This window comes from Eptatretus burgeri, chromosome 16, assembly GCF_056783735.1.
Source record: "Eptatretus burgeri isolate ZD-2024b chromosome 16, Ebu_testis_v1, whole genome shotgun sequence".
Taxonomy (NCBI): Eukaryota; Metazoa; Chordata; class Myxini; order Myxiniformes; family Myxinidae; genus Eptatretus; species Eptatretus burgeri.
The window spans coordinates 66,401,982-66,424,229 of record NC_140976.1 but is presented as its reverse complement, the minus strand read 5'-3'; the positions used below and the strand labels follow the sequence as shown (position 1 = coordinate 66,424,229).

At 42.7% G+C, this 22,248-nt stretch overlaps 1 protein-coding gene across 4 annotated transcripts in view; it reads left to right on the top strand.

Annotated features, from left to right (window-relative positions):
- The window catches only part of LOC147011249 (dynein axonemal heavy chain 10-like), a 71,321-nt gene that overhangs the window by 25,891 nt on the left and 23,182 nt on the right, over window positions 1–22,248 (top strand). For all 4 annotated transcript variants that reach the window (XM_085859692.1, XM_085859693.1, XM_085859694.1 and 1 more), the window contains 5 exons: window positions 3,071–3,228; window positions 6,435–6,665; window positions 7,383–7,573; window positions 9,097–9,295; window positions 16,266–16,460. In XM_085859692.1, the coding sequence (XP_085715818.1) occupies window positions 3,071–3,228; window positions 6,435–6,665; window positions 7,383–7,573; window positions 9,097–9,295; window positions 16,266–16,460 (974 nt within the window). The remainder of the gene's footprint in view (window positions 1–3,070; window positions 3,229–6,434; window positions 6,666–7,382; window positions 7,574–9,096; window positions 9,296–16,265; window positions 16,461–22,248) is intronic.

Here is a 22,248-nt window from a genome sequence, read left to right as displayed (position 1 = left end):
TACCCTTCCTCCCGCCCTTGGTTTACTGAAGCTTGTGGCGAGGCAGTTGTCCTGAAACAACTTGCCTTTGCCTCATGGAAAGCAAACCCAACTGAGGGCAATCTCAGTTCTTTCCATAAAGCTCGGAACAAGTGTGTATCTACCCTCAGGAGAGCCAGAAAACAACATCTTTCTCATCTCAAGTCTGAACTCTCAAACCTCTCTCCCTCCTCAAAATCCTGGTGGCGTTTAATCAAATCTGTTTCTGGTGTATGTTCCCCCTCCATCCCCTCCCTTACCTCAAATGGCCGCACTGCTGATTCCACACGTGATAAAGCTGAATGTCTAAACTCGGTGTTTGCAGCTAAATCTTGTGTCCTAAACCCATCACTATCTCTACCCACTTTACCCAGTCGCACCCAACTGTCCCTGGACTCTGTGTCCTTTTCTCCTAACAAGGTGGAGAGCTTGCTTTCAAACCTCGAGTCAGATTCTGCAACCGGTCCAGACGGCATCAGCCCACGTGTCCTCAAAGCCTGCTCTTCTGCTCTTGCTCACCCTCTCTCTGTTCTATTCACCCTCTCATTTGCCCAAGGTCATCTGCCATCTGCTTGGAAATCTGCTAACATCACTGCCCTGCATAAAAAGGTGCAAAAACAGATCCCTGTAACTACAGACCAATCAGCCTCCTCCCAATCATCAGCAAGGTGATGGAATCCATCATCGCTTCAGACATGAAATCCTTCCTCTTCTCCAATGGCTTGATTTCCAATCATCAATTTGGTTTCAGACCAGGTCACTCTACCCTGGATATGCTGCTTCTGCTCTCCCATCAATGGATGGAGGTCCTCAATGCCAGACAGGAAATCCGAGCCGTATCCCTGGACATATCACGTGCTTTTGACACAGTCTGGCACCCTGCCCTACTCACCAAACTCTCTTCCCATGGTATTCAAGGCCATCTCCACTCATGGCTCGCAGACTTCCTCTCCTATCGCAGTCAACGTGTGGCCCTAAATGGAGTTCTTTCATCCCCTCTTCCTGTGCAGGCTGGAGTTCCTCAAGGTTGCGTTCTGGGCCCTGTTCTTTTTCTGGTTTTCATCAATGATCTCTCAGACTCTCTGGAAAATCCTCTATTTCTCTTTGCCGACGACTCCACCCTCTGCCGTACCATCTGTCATCCCTCAGACCGGCAAGCAGCAGCTTCTTCGCTCACTGCAGATCTGGATAAAATCACAAACTGGTCCAACACGTGGAACATGTCTTTCAATCCAGACAAATCTCACACTCTCACTATGTCTCTTCGACAGGACCGTTTACAAAACCCCCCCATCCACTTTCTCAACAATCCTCTGGAAGAAGTCTTTTCTTTCAAGCTTCTAGGTCTCACTATCTGCCATGACCTTTCCTGGGAAAGTCACATTTCCAACCTCGCCTCAAAAGCCAGTCGCCGACTGGGAATCCTCCATCGTGCAAAGTCCTTCCTCGGCCCTCTTGACCTCCTGACCACTTACAAAGCTTTTGTCCGTAGCCTGATGGAGTACTGCTCTCCCCTCTGGGCTGGTGCTCCTGCCTCCCACCTTTCTCGGCTTCACGCTGTCGAAACCAGGGCATTTAAGATCATCGGCATCTCCAGCAATGAAGCTGTGTCTTTGGGCCTCTCACTCAATCACCGCAGGTTGGTCGGTGGTCTTTCTGTCTTCTACCGACTCCTCTCCAGCCTTGCCCCCCCCTGCTCTCTCTGCGATTTGTCCCCACCACATTTCCACAGGGCGCTCAAGGTCCGCCAACAACCCCCTTCTGGTAAAACTACCAAAATCACGAATCACTGCTCATCTTCACTCTTTCATTCCTCTTTTTTCCTGCCTTTGGAATAAACTTCCTCACTCTATTCTTTCCCATTCTTCCCTCCAGGCTTTCGAAACAGCTGTTCACCACCACCTCTTATCTTCCCCCATCCAAATCCTCGATCTTTTCTACCCCCGATAATCCACCCAAGCCCACTTCCTTCAATTCTCCTGCTTTCCTTCCTGAAAGTCCCTGTAATGTCCATCTTCTCTTCGCCATGTTCCCCGTCCCATCCCCATCCCTCTCCCTTCCACAGTTCACCTAATGTGTCTGTTCCCCACTGTTTTGTCCCTTCCACTCCCGCCCCTCTTGTCTCATGCCTCCTTGCTGTGAGTTGTGTGTTAGCTCTCATACGAGCCTCGACCAAGGTATACAAAAAAAAAAATGTGAGCTGCTTGTTCTCTCAGGTCGGAACATTCCTGCTGCGGTTCTGGACTACAGCTAGTACTCGTCCTCTGCTTATGATTAGCACCACTCGGCACCACTCATGGCCTTTCTGTGATCTTCAATCTCTCGTTCTCACCACTCTCTCATTCTCTGATCTCCAACTCCTGCCCCACCCCACCCCCACACCACCGGTCCCCTCATTCTCTGCCCCTCCCCCAATTCGTTCTCTGTGTTCTAGTTCTCTGTATCAGCTTCTGTAATGTCTTTTATTGGCTCGGGCCTCACATCAGCACCACCCCTCTTGGCTCCATTGGCCGTGCTCTGTGGGAGCACACATGGAGATGCCGTTGCTCGGTGGTCGGACAACATGCAGAGACGCCATTGCTTCTGGAGTAGTACACACGGACACACCATTGCTTCTGGGGTACATGCTTGGAAATCAATGTTCATGGGATTCAACAGATCAAAACTGATGGGGAATTCAATAACAGAAGGATAAAGCGGAAGAAGACAGATGTAAGACTTCAGGGAGTCAGGGAGCTTTTGTGACACACACGATCATGGCATCTGATGAGCAGGTTTCGACAAAATGTCTTAGTCTAACATTAACTGTGATATAGTAGTTAACCCCCTCATTGCCCCTTAGTCATTTTTGTTATATTATATTTTATTAAGTTATCACCATTACGATAAGAAGCAAGATCATCTTTGAACTGATCATGCTTAGAAGATTGGCATAGTTTGTTTCTATCTATGATTTCCATAATCAGCAGTCAACTAAGTTGCCATTTGTTATATTCTGTGCTCAGATATGGCTTCACTAATCCTGTAAACGGAATTGTCTGGACACATGCAGGAGTTGTGCACCTGGAGTTGCCAAATGTGGATATAAACTGGGATGATGATCAGCTCCCAAGGGAAGAAAACATCCAACAAGAGGTAAAGCGGGCCATGCTGGAATGGAGGAAATTGATCACAAATACCCTGGAGACACAACTCGGCAAACAAGCTCAGGTTAGTCGTGGATGAATCACAGCCGAAAACTTCAAATCCATCACAATTCCACATGTTTTCATCGGCAATTGCTTTTATTCCAGTCGTAATTTTAACTCTCATGTTGAAACTGAGAAACATTGGGATTGCGAAAAACTTGTAAATGATATCATAGCCACTCTCTTCATCCATCAATAAATTTATATACTCGATTAACCATCTATCCATCCATTCATCCATCCATTCATCCACCCGTTTACCTATTCAATTACTCATCTGTCCATCCATCCATCCACATGTTTATCTATTCAATGACTCATTCATCTATTCATCCACATGTTTTCTCTTCAATTACTCATCCATCCATCCATCCATTTATCCATTCATACACATGTTTATCTCTTCAATTACTCATATATCCATCCATCCATTTATCCATTCATACACATGTTTATCGATTCAATCACTCATCTATCCATCCATCCATCCATCCACATGTTTATCTATTCAATTACTCATCTGTCCATCCATCCATTCATCCACCCGTTTACCTATTCAATTACTCATCTGTCCATCCATCCATTCATCAATTCATCCACATGTTTATTGATTCAATGACTCATTCATCCATTCATCCACATGTTTACCTATTCAATTACTCATCTGTCCATCTATCCATTCATCCCTTCACCCACATATTTCTTGATTCAATGACTCATTCATCCATTCATCCACATGTTTATCTATTCAATTGCTCATCTATCCATCCATCCATTTATCCATTCATACACATGTTTATCGATTCAATCACTCATCTATCCATCCATCCATCCATCCACATGTTTATCAATTCAATGACTCATTCATCCATTCATCCACATGTTTATCTATTCAATTACTCATCTATCCATCCATCCATCCATTTATCCATTCATACACATGTTTATCGATTCAATCACTCATCTATCCATCCATCCATCCACATGTTTATTTATTCAATTACTCATCCATCCATCCATTCATCCACCCGTTTACCTATTCAATTACTCATCTGTCCATCCATCCATTTATCCATTCATACACATGTTTATCGATTCAATCACTCATCTATCCATCCATCCATCCACATGTTTATTTATTCAATTACTCATCCATCCATCCATTCATCCACCCGTTTACCTATTCAATTACTCATCTGTCCATCCATCCATTTATCCATTCATACACATGTTTATCGATTCAATCACTCATCTATCCATCCATCCATCCACATGTTTATTTATTCAATTACTCATCCATCCATCCATTCATCCACCCGTTTACCTATTCAATTACTCATCTATCCATCCATCCATCCACATGTTTATCTATTCAATCACTCATCTATCCATCCATCCATCCACATGTTTATTTATTCAATTACTCATCCATCCATACATTCATCCACCCGTTTACCTATTCAATTACTCATCTGTCCATCCATCCATTTATCCATTCATACACATGTTTATCGATTCAATCACTCATCTATCCATCCATCTATCCACATGTTTATTTATTCAATTACTCATCCATCCATCCATTCATCCACCCGTTTACCTATTCAATTACTCATCTATCCATCCATCCATCCACATGTTTATCTATTCAATCACTCATCTATCCATCCATCCATCCACATGTTTATTTATTCAATAACTCATCCATTCATCCACCCGTTTACCTATTCAATCACCCATCTATCCATTCAAACATTCATCCCCATGTTTTCTCTTCAATTATACATCTATCCATTCATCCACATGTTTATTCAATCACTCATCTATCCATCCTTTCATCCATCCACATGTTTCGCGATTCAATTACTCATCCATCCATTCGTCTATCCAACAATTCATCCATTCATCCATTCATCTATTCATCCACATGTTTATCTCTTCAATTACTCATCTATCCATCCATCCATTCACCATCCACATGTTTATCTCTTCAATTACTCATCAATCCATTCATCCATTCATACATCCATCCATATGTTTATCCCTTGAATTACTCATCTATCCATCTATCCATCCATCCATCCTTTCATGCACATGTTTATCTATTCAATCACTCATCTGTCCATTTTTCCATCCACATGTTTATCTATTCAATTACTCATCCAACCATTCCTCTATCCATCCATTCATCGATTCATCCACATGTTTATCTCTTCGATTACTCATCTATCCATCCATCCATTCACCATCCACATGTTTATCTCTTCAATTACTCATCTATCCATTCACCCATTCATTCACCATCCACATGTTTATCTCTTCAATTACTCATCAATCCATCCATCCATTCACCATACATTCATCCTCCTACTAATCTATTCAATTACTCATCTATCCATTCATCCATTCATCCATCCATCCACATGTTTATCCCTTCAATTACTCATCTATCCATCTATCCTTCCACCCATCCATTGACCATGCACATGTTTATCTCTTCAATTACTCATCAATCCATTCATCCATTCATACATCTATCCACATGTTTATCCCTTGAATTACTCATCTATCCATCTATCCATCCATCCATCCATTCTTTCATCCACATGTTTATCTATTCAATTACTCATCCATCCATTCCTCTATCCATCCATCCATTCATCCATCCACATGTTTATCTATTCAATTACTCATCTATCCATTCGTCCTTTCATTCATCCATCCACATGTTTATCTATTCAATTACTCATTCATCCATTCCTCTATCCATCCATTCATCCATTCATACACATGTTTATCTCTTCAATTACTCATCTATCCATTCATCCTTTGCTTCATCCATCCATTTGCTATTCATTTACTCCTTTCCTCATCTACCCATCCATCTATTCAACTTATTTGTTTATCCATTGAATAGTCGAGCTGTCCAATTATTTATTTTTCATCTCCATCCATCCTTTCATCTCCATCAATCATGATATTTCTCTGTCCATCCATTTATTCCGACACAATATTCATTAGAGTTGGAATTGAATTTTCGTTCATCCCATAGTACACAGTGTCTTACATCATGTGTAACTTGGAGAGCATAACAGCTGTGGCTCCAGGCCGCAGATTCTCATAACAAAAAAAAAATACATTGGCATGAGGTCCGTGCGGAATGTGCCGAGTACCCTGTCCATACATCGAGAACTCTCCTGGGACATCCTGTGTGTCACGCCATTGAAGGGTGCGGGACCGCTGGCAGTGGTGGAACTATGGCGAGAGCGCAGCATGGTGTTGAGAACATTGGTTGAGCAGCTGCAGGAACCTCGAGTGAAACGCGTCTCGAAGCTCGCTGGTCAACTTGACCCCGAAAGTCTGCATGGCTTTGAAGTGGTAACTGTGCAATTGGAAACAGCAAGAGAAGATGCGACTGACAACTTTCATCTATTGTCAACACTAGACCGGCACTTTAAGGTAAGAACAAAACCCCTAAAATCCGTGTGTATTTATCCAGCACCCAAAACACTGACTTGAACATTACATAATGTCTGATTCATTGTAAGTACCAATTATTATTCCTCCAAAGGCATTTTGGTAATTCATGTACAATGAATGATTCAATAGCTATGAGGTATGGAGATTGACATTGTTTGACATCAATACCCATTATCGAGGTTTGAAACAACAATGATGTTCTCCCATCTCTTCTCATGCTTGGTGGTGGATTAACAGTTAAGGTGGTTGGTTTACTATCTTAAGATCCTGAGTTCGATACCCAGCCGGGCAAACACAACACCAGATGGGTCGACTCAGCTTGTTATCCTTTTGATGTTGGCAAAAAGAGTACCAGCTGGCTGGACATAAGAGATCAATCACAGCAGTGGTGTGTCCCCCCGACTCAAGTGGTGGAATCCAAAGAATGAGGAGCCTTCGGTGACCTTCGACTTCGGTCAACACCTTATCTTACCTTAGCTTATATACAGTGTCTTCGCAAAATGTAATTACTCATATGATGTCTTGGTTTCAACATGGGGATTGTTCTTTAGTTCTGGACAAATCAACTTTCCTCCATATAGATCATACCCACACATCCTCATTATGAATCCACTTTGACATCAAGGTAACATAATGCTTCAAAGCAATTAAGCTTTCAATGTGCTTTAAAAAAACAAATGAAATAACCTTGCACAGAAACTTGCTCAAGGAAGAGACTTCGGAGCAATTGCTGAGACATTGCCACGGTTGTTGGAAGGCCTACATCTGGTGTGGAACATCTCGATGCATTACAAACGTGGAGATCACATGGAAGCATTGATGGAGCGCATTGCCTGGCAGGTTTGTGAGAGTGCCAGGCATGCCGTCAACATGTGCACACTATTCAGGTATGGGTATTGGTGCACTCAGGTGGTGTTTCATTGGTTATGGTATAAATGATTGTTTCGTTATTTCACATAAGACTTTACAACACCTTCATTTTGGCGTGAGCATGTGCGTTAGTTTGTCGTCATGTGCTTGCTTTGGTATTCTAACAGTTGAGAAACAACGTCAAAAAAAAATTGTAATTTGCTTGCAAAAACTACACCTGTGACCATCTCGACCTTACATAATGACCGTGAGATAGTTGCGTCAACAATCGAGAAGACATGCGGAATGATTTGGACACAGAAGGTCAAAAAGATTCAATGAGCAGTGTCTCCAACTCTGCTGTTTTTATAGAAAAGCATTTACCACTTGCTTACATATTTAACCTCCGCCATCGAAGATCGGAGGTTACTGTTTTCACCCCTTTCTGTTTGTTTGTTTGTTTGTGAACAGTATTACGGAAAAACTCCTCGACGGATTTCGACGAAACTTGGTGGGGGGGTTAGGTATGGTCCAAGGATCATGCCATTAGATTATGGACTTGGTCCCCCCCCCCCCCAAAAAAAAATTTGTTAGAGAAAAAAAATGTCTTTTTTGCATTTCTACATGTTTTAAGTGATTTCCAACCCCCCCCCCCCAAAAAAAAAAGTTGGAGAAAAGAACTACAACTCTGTCAGCACTGTTGACATCATATTTAATGAATAAGATATAAGGTTCACTTGAGTGACCCAGCAGTATTGGCGGCGGAGGTATTGCACTCTCCCGAGTGCTCCCCCTCTAGTTGTTGGTTGTTATGTTTAACTACCATATCATTTTATTATCATTTCATCACAAGAAAACTACAACGACACTCAGTAGAGCACCTACCTCTGTTAGGATGAACAGTTTACATTTTGTGTCCCAATCAGAGGTAGAACCTTCACCAAAATCGAATCAGCGTGTTCTTGTCACCTATCCAACTCATCCATCTTGGGCAAACTATAACCCATCCATAACTTTTTGAGATATCGTACTACATATCGTTTTTGGCCTCATCTCTCGATTGTGAAGAATCACTTTTATAATTCTCGGATCCGGATCCAGATCTTCACCAAAATGGAATCAATTCGTCCGTCACACAACCAACCTGTCCACCAAGTTTCATCCAAATCCGTCCATAACTTTTTCAGATATCCTGCTCACAGACAGATAGACAAACAAACAGACAAACGGGGATGAAAACATAACCGTCATCCACCTTCGGTGGTGGAGGTAATCAATCGATCGCTTATCACATTCTAGAAGTGTAGAAAAAAAAAAACGAACTAATTATTAAAAGTCACAATGGCTGCCTTCCCATACATAAATACCTTCTCGGACATCGCATGTGATCTCGTACATCGAAAAGGTGTTAACAGGTAAAACATCTGCAGTGTTAACTCCATGAAATGGGCATCAGGCTCCATCTTTCTGCACCCATCGATGAAACTGCAATTCTCTTGACTATTAAAAATCCTCCTGTTGTGAGAACTCTTCTTGTCCTCCTTTTACATTGCATGTGCAGAGATGATGGAGAGGAGGCGATGAACAAGGTGAAAGAAGTGCAGCAGGTGATGCGCCTTTGGAAGGTGTCGTACTTCGAAGTACGAGCGAGGATCGAGGCATCTGGTCAGGTCCAGCGGTGGGAGTTTGACACCAAAAAGTTGTTCGAGCACACCGATCACGTGAGAAAGATCTGCGAAGACCTACAAAAGATTTTGCAGGTTCCTCAGACTATCTGAACACTCTCCATTGTGGTTTATTTGCTATAACAATAATTTAATGGCTTTTCACAAGCACCGAAGTTGTCTGTTGTACAGAAAGAGACTGCCGTGTCCATTTTGCTTGTCCACGTGCACATCGCATTAATTTTTCATTTTCCACATTTGTTATTTTACTTGGATAAACAGCATTTATACTGACTATGTCAGTTCATTAATGTAAAATAAAGTTTTAGCTTTTTATAACTTCCATATGACTGAAAGTAAGACAACTCGCTGCAAATGAGAACTTCTTTTCTCCACCAACCTCATTTCAGATCACCAATTTGGTTTCAGACCAGGTCACTCCACCTTAGACATGTTGCTTCTACTCATCCAACGATGGATGGTGGCCCTCAATGTGAGACGTAAGATTAGGGCCGTCTCGCTGGACATATCTCGAGCTTTCGATACAGTCCAGCATCCGGCCTTGCTCTCCAAACACTCTGCCTATGACTTCCAAAGCCAACTCTACACAGAGCTTACTGAATTATTCGACTATTTTAGCCAAGGTGTGGCTCTCAACGGAATCCTTTCATTTCCTCTCTCTGTGAAGGCTGGAGTGTCCCAAGGCGGTGTTACATGCCCAGTCCTGTTCCTGATTTTCATCAATGATATCTCTGACTATCTTGAAAATCCTCTTAATCTCTCTGCTGATGACTCCACCCTGTGCCCTGACATTCCCTCATCCTTCATACAGGCAGTTTGCAGCCTCTTCCCTCTCTTCAGACCTCGACAAAATCACAAGATGGTCAAACACTTGGAAAATGTCTTTCAATCCTAATATATATATATATATATATATATATATATATATATATATCTCTCCTTTTTTTATTTTTTTTTATTTTATTTTTGTATACCCAGTCGAGGCTCATGTCAGAGCTAACACACAATGCACAGCAAGGGGGGCATGAGATAAGAGGGGTGGGAGTGGGAAGGACAAAACAGTGGGGAACAGAGACATTAGGACATCTGTGGAAGGGATGGGATGGGGAACATGGGGAATACAAGATAGACATTACAGGAACTTTCAGGAAGGAAAGCAGGGAATTTGAAGGAGGTGGGTTTGGGGTGGATTAACGAGGGTAGAAAAGATTGAGGATTTGGATGGCGGGTGATAAGAGTTGGTGGTGATCAGCTGTTTTGAAGGCCTGGAGGGAAGAATGGGATTGAATAGAGTGAGGGAGTTTATTGCAAAGGCGGAGAAAAGGAGGAATGAAAGAGTGAAGGTGAGCAGTGATTCGTGATTTTGGTAGTTTTACCAGAAGGGGGTTGTTTGCGGACCTTGAGTGCCCTGCAGAAATATGGTGGGGACAAATTGCAGACACAGCAGGGGGAGGGGGGCGAGACCGGAGAGGAGACAGTAGAAGACGAATGACCTCCGACCTGCCTGCATTGAGAAAGTGAGAGACCCAAAGACTCTGCCTCATCGCGGGAGATGCCAATGATCCGAAATGCCTTGGTTTCCACCAAGTGAAGCCGAGAAAGGTGAGAAGCAGGAGCACCAGCCCAGAAGGGAGAGCAGTACTCCATCTGGCTGCGGACGAAAGCTTTGTAGGTGGTCAGGAGCTCAGGTGGGCCGAGGAAGGACTTTGCACGACGGAGGATTCCCAGTCGGCGACTGGCATTGGAGGCCAGGTTGGAAATGTGGCTTTCGCAGGAAAGATCATGGCAGATAGTGAGACCCAGAAGCTTGAAGGAAATGACTTTTTCCAGAGGGTTGTTGAGAAAGTGAATGGGGGAGGGGGTTGCCAAACGGTCCTTTCAGAGAGACAAAGTGAGAGTGTGAGATTTGTCTTGATTGAAAGTCATGTTCCACGTGTTGGATTTTACCTAGTTCTGTCGTGAGCGAATAAGCTGCTGCTTGCCGGTCTGAGGGATGACAGATGATACAGCAGAGGGTGGAGTCATCAGCAAAGAGATATATAGGATTTTCCAAAGTGTCATAGAGATCATTGATGAAAACCAGAAAAAGAACAGGGCCCAGAACGCCCCCTTGAGGAACTCCAGCCTGGACAGGAAGGGAGGATGAAAAAACTCCATTTAGGGCCACACGTTGGCTGCGACAGGAGAGGAAGTCTGCGAGCCGTGAGTGGAGATGGCCTTGGATACCATAGGAAGAGAGTTTGGTGAGCAGGGCAGGGTGCCAGACTGTGTCAAAAGCATGTGATATGGCTCGGGATACGGCTCTGATTTTACGTCCGGCATTGAGGACTTCCATCCATTGTTGGGAGAGCAGAAGCAGCATATCCAGGGTGGAGTGACCTGGTCTGAAACCAAATTGATGATCAGAGATCAAGCCATTGGAGAAGAGGAATGATTTAATGTGTGAAGCGATGATGGATTGCATGACCTTGCTGATGATTGGGAGAAGGCTGATTGGTTTGTAGTTGCAGGGATCTGTTTTTGCACCTTTTTTATGCAGGGCAGTCATGTTTGCTGATTTCCAAGCAGATGGCAGATGACCTTCAGCAAATGAGAGTGTGAATAGAACAGAGAGAGGGTGAGCAAGAGCAGAGGAGCAGGTTTTTAGGACCCGTGGGCTGATGCCGTCTGGACCGGTTGCAGAATCCGAGTCAAGGTTTGACAGCAAGCTCTCCACCTTGTCAGGAGATAAGGACACAGAGTCCAGGGACAGTTGTGTGCGACTAGGTAAGGTTGGTACAGAAAGCGATGGGTTTTGAACACAAGATTTCAATGCAACTACCGAGTTGAGACATTCAGCCTTTTCACATGTGGTATCAGCAGTTTGGCCATTTGAGGTAATGGAGGGGGATAATACACCAGAAACCGATTTGATTTAACACCACCAGGATTTCGAGAAGGGCGAGAGGTTTAAGAGTTCAGACCTGAGCTTATAAAGATGTTGTTTTCTGGCTCTCCTGAGGGTAGATACACACTTGTTCTGGGCTTTATGGAAGGAACTGAGATTACCATCAGTTGGGTTTGCTTTCCATGGGGCAAAGGAAAGTTGTTTCAGGACAACTGCCTCGCCACAAGCTTCAGTAAACCAAGGGTGGGAGGAAGGGTAGGACAACTGAACATGAGAGGGGATAAATCTGTGCATGAGGGAGAGCAAGTTTCTTTGAAATAATTCACAGGATGAGTTGATGTTGGAGAAAGTAGCAATAGGAGACCAGTCTATAAGTTTGATGGCTGCTTGGAGACCCTGCCAGTTGGCTTCAGTGAAATGCCAGACTCGACGGTGCTGAGATGGTTCTCTGATAATAGCCAGAGAGATGTCCACTTTAACACGGACGTGTGAGAAGAACCGATTGGAGTGGAGGAAGAACAGCAGATATTTTCAGGGAAATTTGTCAAAATGAGATCCAGAAGAGATGGAGTACGATTGGTTGAGATCCGGGTCGGGAAATTGACCGATTGAGTCAGTTCCAATGAGTCGCAGAAAGCTTTTGCTGAAGTGCCATGACAGGTGAGAGAGGTACCCACACCCAGCCAACTGGCATAATGACAATTAGTCACCACATATGAGGAATAGAGAGTTTGTATGAGAGGATAGAAGATGGTCCATGTTTTCGGATAGTGAAGTGTAAATGGAGTCATCACTGTTTGGTGGACGGTACAGTACACATAAACATGAGGTGGGAGTGGAGTGGAAGCCGAAGCCAGAGGTATTCCTGGGGGTGTGGGGGAGTGAGGGCAGTGCATGGAGAGTGGGGAATAGAGTCTTTGATGAAGAGAGCAACACCTCCACCAGGACGAGGGTCAGGTCTGTCATACCGGAGGAGGGAGTAACCAGTGAGAGATAATTGAGAGTCGGAGACGTCTTGAGAGAGGAAAGTTTCTGTTTGGCAGATTATGTCTGGTTTGTCAGTGGCAGCCTGTATGGAAATATCTGTGAGGTTTGAGCAAAGGCTCCGGATATGTGAGGTCCACACTGTTAATGAAGAGGGAGGGGAGGAGGCTTTGGGTGCAGGGGATGGGAGGGGAGGAGAAGGGTGGGACAAGGGAGGAGGGGGGGAGGTGAGGAGATGTTGAAAGAGTGTGGGGGATTGCAGAATAGCTCAGGGAGGGGGCCGGATGAGGAGGAGAAGAGGCTCTGTGGTGTCTGGGGGGGCAAGAGAGGGGACAGAAAGCATTTGAAGATTTGAGGAGGTGGAGTGATGAGATGGAGGTGAGAGGGCAGGGGAAGGAGGCATCTTTGTGGATGAGAGGGGGGCAACTTTGAGAAGGGTGAGAGAGGGGGGTGAATGGTTGGAGAAGGGTGAGTGGGGAGAGTTGAGGGAGAAAGGTGAGAGGGAGGCTTGGAGGGATAATTGTGTGATGGTTGCTTTGAGAGGGAGGGGTGAGAGGGGTGAGTTGGCACTGAAGTTAGAAAAAAAAGGAATGGTTGATGGAAAGTGAACATTCATACCAAACTGCGGTTTTAAAGTTTTTTAGCTTGGAGATTCGATTAAAGACATTTCTTGATTGACGCAATAAAGGCGAATTAACAGAATGGAGAGAAGAAACGCTGTAACAGTTGGATTTTTTCGGCAAGGTATGAATGAAAGGTCGAATTGAGAGCAGTCTGTTGAAGTAGAAGAGTCATCCATTGTGATACAGTAAAGAGTACCACACGTGTGAAAGAGGAAGATGAAGCATTATAAGAGATAGTTTTTATTATTATTGTTCTTGTTTCAGAGAGTTTTCATCAGATTAGCAAATAGAAATGTTGTAGTAAAGATCGTGAGGTGAATGGTGAATTTGGATCGGTAAACGCAGGGGGTGGAAAACAGATCACGTGGTTACGGGAGAAGCACGTAGCTGTGGGAGGTGTTTCATCAAAAGTGAATTTATTTTTATCTATTTTTTAAAGTAAGGATTGCGTAACATTCGGAAAAGGGAAGGTTGAAGTAAAATCATGGAGGTGTATGGTGAATTTGGAATTGTAAATGCAGAGTGAAGCTGCTGGGTCGATGAAAAATATCAGGAACAGGGTGGAGAGAGACACGTGGTTGCAGGAGGTGTTTTGATGGAAAAGATCCAGGAAAATTATTATTTTTGATGTATTTTTGAAGAATAGGTAAGATTCGGGAATGGAGGGTTGTAGGAAGAAATCGTGAAGGTAATGGCGAGAGTGGGTCAGCTCAAGTTGAATAAAGATGGTGTGCGGCAGGAGGAGGAAGAAGAAGAAGATTTAGAAGAAGGATCGGGACTCGTGGGTATGCAAGGAGAAAGGCAGTTATTTTTGTTGGGGTTTTTTGTTTGTTTTGGATAAAAGACAAGAAACAGAGTGTTTAGTTGGGAGGGATGGGGGACATTATGAAATTGGGGAAAATAGGAATTGAAGGTAATTTGGAGAGAATACAAATAAAAATGATCGTACAACAGGGGAGGGATGGGTAGGCCTAAAGTAACCCGGTAAGACAAGGTCGACGAAAACTCACAAAATAGCATGATTTTTTTTTAAACAAAACTGAACTAGGAACATACAGTAACATGTAGGTGAGAAAATAAACAGTTCAAATGGACAGGTTATGACCGGAAACTTAACTTTGAGATCGTCAGCAGAGAGCCCTGAGAGACCCTGCCGTCGCTCCAAACCCAGAACCGGAAGTCTCCAATTTTCTTTACAATCCTCTTGAGGAAGTTCAGTCCTTCAGACTTCAAATAAGTCTCACTATCAGCAATTATCTTTCTTTGGCAACCTACATTTCAACACTGCCCTCCAAAGGCAGCTGCCAACTGGGCATCCTCCGTTGTACAAAGTCTTTCCTCAACACACGTGAATTCATATCCACCTCCAAGACCTTCATCCACAGCTTGATGGAGTATTGCTCTCCCCTCTGGGCTGGCTGGCTCCCCTGCCTCACCCCTTGCTCAGGTTGATGCCGTGGAAAGCAAGGCTTTCAATATCATTGGAATCTACCGCGATGAAGCTGAGTCTCTGGGCCCATCACTTCGCCATTGCAGACAGTTCGGTGGTCTCTCTATCTTCCACCACTTCCTTTCTAGGATTGCACCCTCTGCTGTTTCTGTGCTTTGATCCCCACCCTACTCCCCCCCACCCCCCCCCCCCAGGTATCTGTAGGGCTGACATTGTCCACCATCAACCCTCTTCTGGTAAAACTACTTAAATCCAGGATCACTGCTCACCTCCACTTATTTATTCTTCTTTTTTCCCACCTGTGGAATCATGTTCCACATCCTCTTTAACTTCATTCTTCCTTTGAGGTCTTCAAAACAGCTGTTCACCACCATGTCAGATTCTCCCCAATCCAAAATCATGATCTTTTCTATCCTCGTTAACCCCATCAAAATCTCTCCTAATTTTCCAGGTTTTCCTCCACGGAGTTTTTCTCCATGCATGCGTGTTTTGCGTCCTGTTTTTGTCTGTTACATCTTGATCCGTTCAGTGTGCTTGCTGTTCCATGAACCTCAACTATGTACTGTCTCCAAAGAAAAAAAACATGGGCTCGATGGAATTAACTGTTAGATGAATATTAACTATATTTAGCATTGCTCATGAGGCCCAAGTGTTTATCTGCATCGGCGGCCAGGCAGAACAATGGATGGAATCAACCGGACGTTGAACAACGATGCTAACTGTCATGGGAAGCAAGAAGCTGATGTTTCAGACATGAGCCATTCGTCGGAGCGAGATGAAGGGTTAACGCCAAACCATCAACTTGCGCTTGCTTCGCATGGTCATTACCATACCTCAGTAATCATTCTGTTACTTCCATCCATCAACCAGACAGTTAGTTTTACAATGTAATGGCCAATTAATTTAAGTACTGTACTTCCTTTGCTGGAGTGTTTAATACTTCCAGCTCTAATATTCATGGGATTCAAACCCAGACTAGCTAGCAAACAGGAGAGTGTGTGCATACCTCTGAGGCCTAAGCTATCCTAACAACTCAACATGTGAATAATGTGACAATGTTAAATTTAAAACGAGATTTGAAATTCTCAATGCATCTCGAAGGTTGTGCAGGAGTTTCATTGCGTCTTCGGACAAGAGCTGGAGACGCTTGCCGGAGCAGTGGAGCACATCGGTGTGATAAAGGACCATGTAAAGGCCTTGCTGGAGCCTTTTGAGAACGTTCCTTTTGACCCACTGAACCCACAGAGGTTGAGTGAATGGAAAGCTATTGTGCACTCGTTCAAGGTGGGGGTGCAGGTGAGAGTGGGCTCACGGTGCACATCGTTTTCAGCACATTTTTCTCTTTTTATGTTTTGTTTTGGGTTTATATTTTGATCCATTTTTGTTTTCTTAACTCTTCACATTCCATCATTCTTTAAATCAGCAATGTCCAGTGCTGTCTGGGCTGTATGTTAGCGTAGGTTATAGAGTACTGTAGTATGTTCGTGCTATCCCAACGACTCCCTGTATCTCCCCTTTTCCTTTCTATTATTTACGTTTCTCTTTTTTTTTTTAAAGTCTTTGTCTCTTTTAAGTTTCTTTCACTTCACTTGCAATCATTCAATATATATATATATATATATATATATATATATATATATATATATATATATAATATATATATATATATATATATATATATATATATATATATATATATATATATATCATCTCAAGTTCAGATCCTCTGTACTGCTGGAATTTATTTATGTCATGTAACTTTTACAATACGTTTGGAGTTAAAACAAGTAAATGCACATTGCACTCATAAATGCGATGCAACCGGCCTTATGAACTCTCTAGTTTATTCCTGATCAACATTCGGCCACGTATGGGGTTTCACACATCGATGTTATTTTTGATTAAATGGTACTGGTGTGTGAATGGTATTTTGTCTATATACCACAAACGATTACAGGAGGCAGTGACTGAATCACATGTTATAATTTGGGTCATCCGATCAAGATCGGGTCACTCATCATCCAAAGCCAATGCAATTAAAGAAATCCTGCTCAAGATGAAATCCTGATAGATGAGTCTTGCTCAAGAGTGGGGACAGCAAGGGGGTATTCGGTATTCCCCACCCGGAAAGAACCAAAATGGGCACAACGGAAGGAGCCAGACACGCTTGGGCACTGTGTACTGCCATACTAGCTCGGCCTTTCTGAAAAGATTGGCAGGATAGTACGTGGTGCATGGAATGGCGTTGCCTGCAAGCCGCTACACACCATCCGTAATGTCATTTCAAAACTAAAGGACCCAAAACCAACTGGTGATAAATCTGGAGTGGTTTACCATTCATCGTGCAAAGAGTGTGACCAATTCTACATTGGTGAAACTGGAAGAAATTTAAAACAAAGGCTACATGAACATGATAGAGCAATTAGGCTTGGAATGGTGACCCAGTCAGCTACGGCACATTGCTGTAATCTGGCCACAATTTCACTTTGATGGGACCCGTGTCCTCGACACGCCGTTCAACAAACGACACACGTTGATTTTGGAAGCATAGCATGTGAAGAGTCGGGAGGGTAGCCTAACTGGGGAGACTGTGAACATACTGATGTGGATTTTTTTAAACCCACCTTGTTGTGATCGTTGTCCTCCTGAAGGATTCTAACTGGTCGATTGTGGAATCCTATTTGACTTCAGACAGAGTTTAACGTTTGTCCGATTTGATTATAAAACCCTACAAAAACCCTATCGACACTGATAAAACTGATGTCCACACAAGTCCTTCCTTGTGAAACAATTTATTTCCTAATTATACACCATACACTTCTCACCTTTGTACAATGAACTTAAGAATCCCCATTTGATTGCAATATTATTTGGTTCTATTTCATTTATTCTTATTTTAGTTAACAGTTAGACCAACCCGATTCAATTCACTTCTACATTACATCAGAGAGTTTTATTCTAACTTGGTACTTGGTCAGTTCCAAGGAGTACGAGCCACTGAGAAACTATACTTCCTCACGTGCTCGTACTGAGAACAATGTGCCCTTTCAAAATATTTATACTTCCATGAGAGAGAGGTTGGGGGATATTCACCCAGACTGTAGACGTGTCCTTTAGACAAAAGCCACTTCGTACATTTTCTAAGCAAAAGTTCATTTATCAGCTCGGTCACTCTGCTCCAGAACAACACATTTCTTATCATTTAGGGCAAAAGTCTTTTGGCCAGAAATGACAGTCAATTCAATTTGCAGCATAGAAGTTACATTTCTGAAACTCCATTTGTTACAATTTAAAATACATTAATATAAATTTTTCCCCAACACTCCCCGTTTTTTTTTTTAAGGAAAATTTGAATAATTTTTCTTACACATGATTACCATGTCCCATTCCTGAAGGAGAAAAGATTTCCATTATTCAAGTTCAATCAACAATGGCAGCGAGTGCTCATATCAGAAAATGAGTGTGTTTCCATTTGATTTATGGCCTGTTCATCAGCATGTGTCACACATTGAAAACATGCTACCCGAAGTCAGAAGATAAACAGGTCAGGGTGTGGATAGAGCAGCACCCAACGGGAAACACAATCGAAGCACTCCTTGAGCTGAGGAGAAGGTAGATGTGGGCAAGTACAAGTTTGGGCCGGACACTGGGTTGAAGGAGCGCAGTGTGGAATTGCAGGCCTGTCGTACATTGAAGCAACCACAGCAAGTTCACGATGTATTTGCAGAGCGGCAATCGAGAGTGTGGCTGAGAACATTCCTCACGCAGGCACCACACAACGCCGACGTTAAGACTTTGCTCAACCTTCTCCTCAGTGGTTTTTTTCTTTCTTTCCCACATTGGTCCATCTTATCTCCTCAGGAAGGGGAGGCATAATCATGTGTTGAATGCTCAATCACCCAAATCTGGCTTCTCCCATCGTCCAATCTTTGTGTGGAATTTCATTCCAAAGTTCATTTAGATGAAATCGTACATTGCTTCAAAGACTGCTTTCAACACTCCGAAACAAACAAAGCATCAATCAATAAACGTCATGGGCACATGTAGTTCTACAAGACTAACAAAGATTGTTGTGGAAGCATCTAACTTGCATTATATGTCATATCAATATTTTAATCCCTTTCCTTGTTATTTCCCAAAACAACATGCTAAAATATACAGAAATCCCAGTTGTACGTATACTCAAAACATCCATCTCATTTGCTATTTCCATCGACATTTTAAATCTCTGACATTTCTCCATCTATCCACTTCTCTCTCACCAAAACAGCAAACATGCTGCCATTTTTCCAATTCACATACACAAACCATCTATCACTTCCTCCGACCTTCTCAATTACGAATCCATTTTCTTTTATCAAAACAAATAAATCATTTTAAACAGTTGTTCAAAAATTGTCAAATCACTTGTCAAATCTGTTATTAGGAGAATATCATTTATATTGCAGCTCCAACACTCTGTCTAAACATGCAGCTTCACCCTCCACAATCTTTATCCCAGTCTTGGAAAAGCATCTTAAACTTCAGACAAATAAACATCCAAACTCTCTTAAACAACTTTTTTGGTCAAAACAATAAAATATTTCCTTTTAAAATCCATAAATGAAAAATTAAATCTTCAGCATCTATCCAATTAAATCATGAATTTACCTTGACTGAATCGATCAAATGGTTACACTGGGTTGTTTGCCATTGCCTTCCCAGCACAAGTTCAGGTAACCTCAACATTCGCAGACGAATAAAACAATATTTCAACGTCCATCCGAGGGAATCATCTATTATCTGTGAATTGCCCCACGTGCTAAACATCATCAAATCATTAAAATCATTCCAAATCACGTTTCTACATTTAAATCACATACAGTATATCCACATTCACAATTGTTATTTCACAATTTATTCAAAATCCCGATGGTTGTAAAATAAAACTTCAACACTTTTTCCTAAATGGACTTCACTTTAAACAGATTCAGTCTAGAGGGTGCACCACAAACACCAAGGAACAAGGAACAGGAAGTTCTCTCCACATCCAGTGGGAAGAAAAAGGAAAAAAACTCTGACAGGCAAAACCCACAGTTTAGCATTACTCTGTCATGGCTTCAACACATACACTAGACAGCATTGCCTCTCATAGACTAGCGTGTGATCACGTGACAAATACCAATCACATTTCTATCTCATCCTCTTGAATCTGCATATGAATCGAATTTCACACTTAAAGCAAAGGCTCGAACAAAGACTCAGTGTAATGATATGCCACCCCCCACAGATCGAGTGGAGGGGGTCTCACACAGTGTAGTTTGCGACCTTCGCGTGGAAATGCAACGCAAGAATGTATAACATGCCATTTCAAACAAACCCACAGCTCAACTCAGCACGAGTTAAAATATCGTCAAAATCCCAACAGAACACGTTTCATTGCAGTGAATATTGGACCTCGCACAAGTTTCATTTTTTACTCTCAGTAACACATCGCATCTCAATGCAAATCACCAACCACGCTCCCAGCTGGTTAATCGTCTCCTGCACTCCACAAAACGTTTCGTGCAAATAATTGCATTTACAAATCCGTAAAACCTCCACACAATATAATATAACAACCTCACTGCCAACAACCTTCCAGTGAGTTCAATGAACAAAAAGTAACTCTTATAACTCTTACAAACAGGTAACTTATAATATTTATCTATTTTAACCCTATCTCGGCGTCTCAGCCGTGTCCTCGGCCATCTCTCTCATAGCCGGTCCGTATCAATGCAAACATGTGGCATGTCGCTTCATCATTCCCATTTAATTACGCGTCTGGCTCCTTAACGAGCCTCTTCTTGTCATCTGACTCCTCTTCTTCTCCAGCACTTTTCTAAAACAACTACAGTACTTATCGTTTACTTTAAAACGGACTCCCTCCGCCGGATCCTCTTCTTTCTCTCAATAAAATTATCTGACAATGAACTTTTCTTTGTTCGAAATGCGTTACCTGCTGAGAGCGCTCTCCCTTACCTTCGCTCAAGCACTTGTTCCTCCAGGCACTGCCTCCGGCAGATAAGCACCTCCGGTCACGAGCACCGCACCAACGTCGGTTCGAATCCGAGTCTCGGCGCCAACTGATGTGGATTTTTAAACCCACCTTGTTGTGATCGTTGTCCTCCTGAAGGATTCTAACTGGTCGATTGTGGAATCCTATTTGACTTCAGACAGAGTTTAACGTTTGTCCGATTTGATTATAAAACCCTACAAAAACCCTATCGACACTGATAAAACTGATGTCCACACAAGTCCTTCCTTGTGGAAACAATTTATTTCCTAATTATACACCATACACTTCTCACCTTTGTACAATGAACTTAAGAATCCCCATTTGATTGCAATATTATTTGGTTCTATTTCATTTATTCTTATTTTAGTTAACAGTTAGACCAACCCGATTCAATTCACTTCTACATTACATCAGAGAGTTTATTCTAACTTGGTACTTGGTCAGTTCCAAGGAGTACGAGCCACTGAGAAACTATACTTCCTCACGTGCTCGTACTGAGAACAATGTGCCTTTCAAAATATTTATACTTCCATGAGAGAGAGGTTGGGGGATATTCACCCAGACTGTAGACGTGTCCTTTAGACAAAAGCCACTTCGTACATTTTCTAAGCAAAAGTTCATTTATCAGCTCGGTCACTCTGCTCCAGAACAACACATTTCTTATCATTTAGGGCAAAAGTCTTTTGGCCAGAAATGACAGTCAATTCAATTTGCAGCATAGAAGTTACATTTCTGAAACTCCATTTGTTACAATTTAAAATACATTAATATAAATTTTTCCCCAACATTTGGAGGCGTGGGTGAGAGTTCGTATGTTGTTGCTCTTGAAGCCGACAAATGTTGTGTTTTCGTTTTTAACAATACAGCTGTCACTGCATGCGGTACCAGGAGAATCAAAGTGTTTCCCGCGACGAGCGCTTCGGTCGCCTGCACCGCGAGCGAAGCGGCTGCTACTGCCTTGAGACAAGGGGGGAATCCTTGCGCTACCGGATCCAATTTAGTACTATAATATGCAACAGGCCGTAATTTATTCCCGTGCTTCTGTGT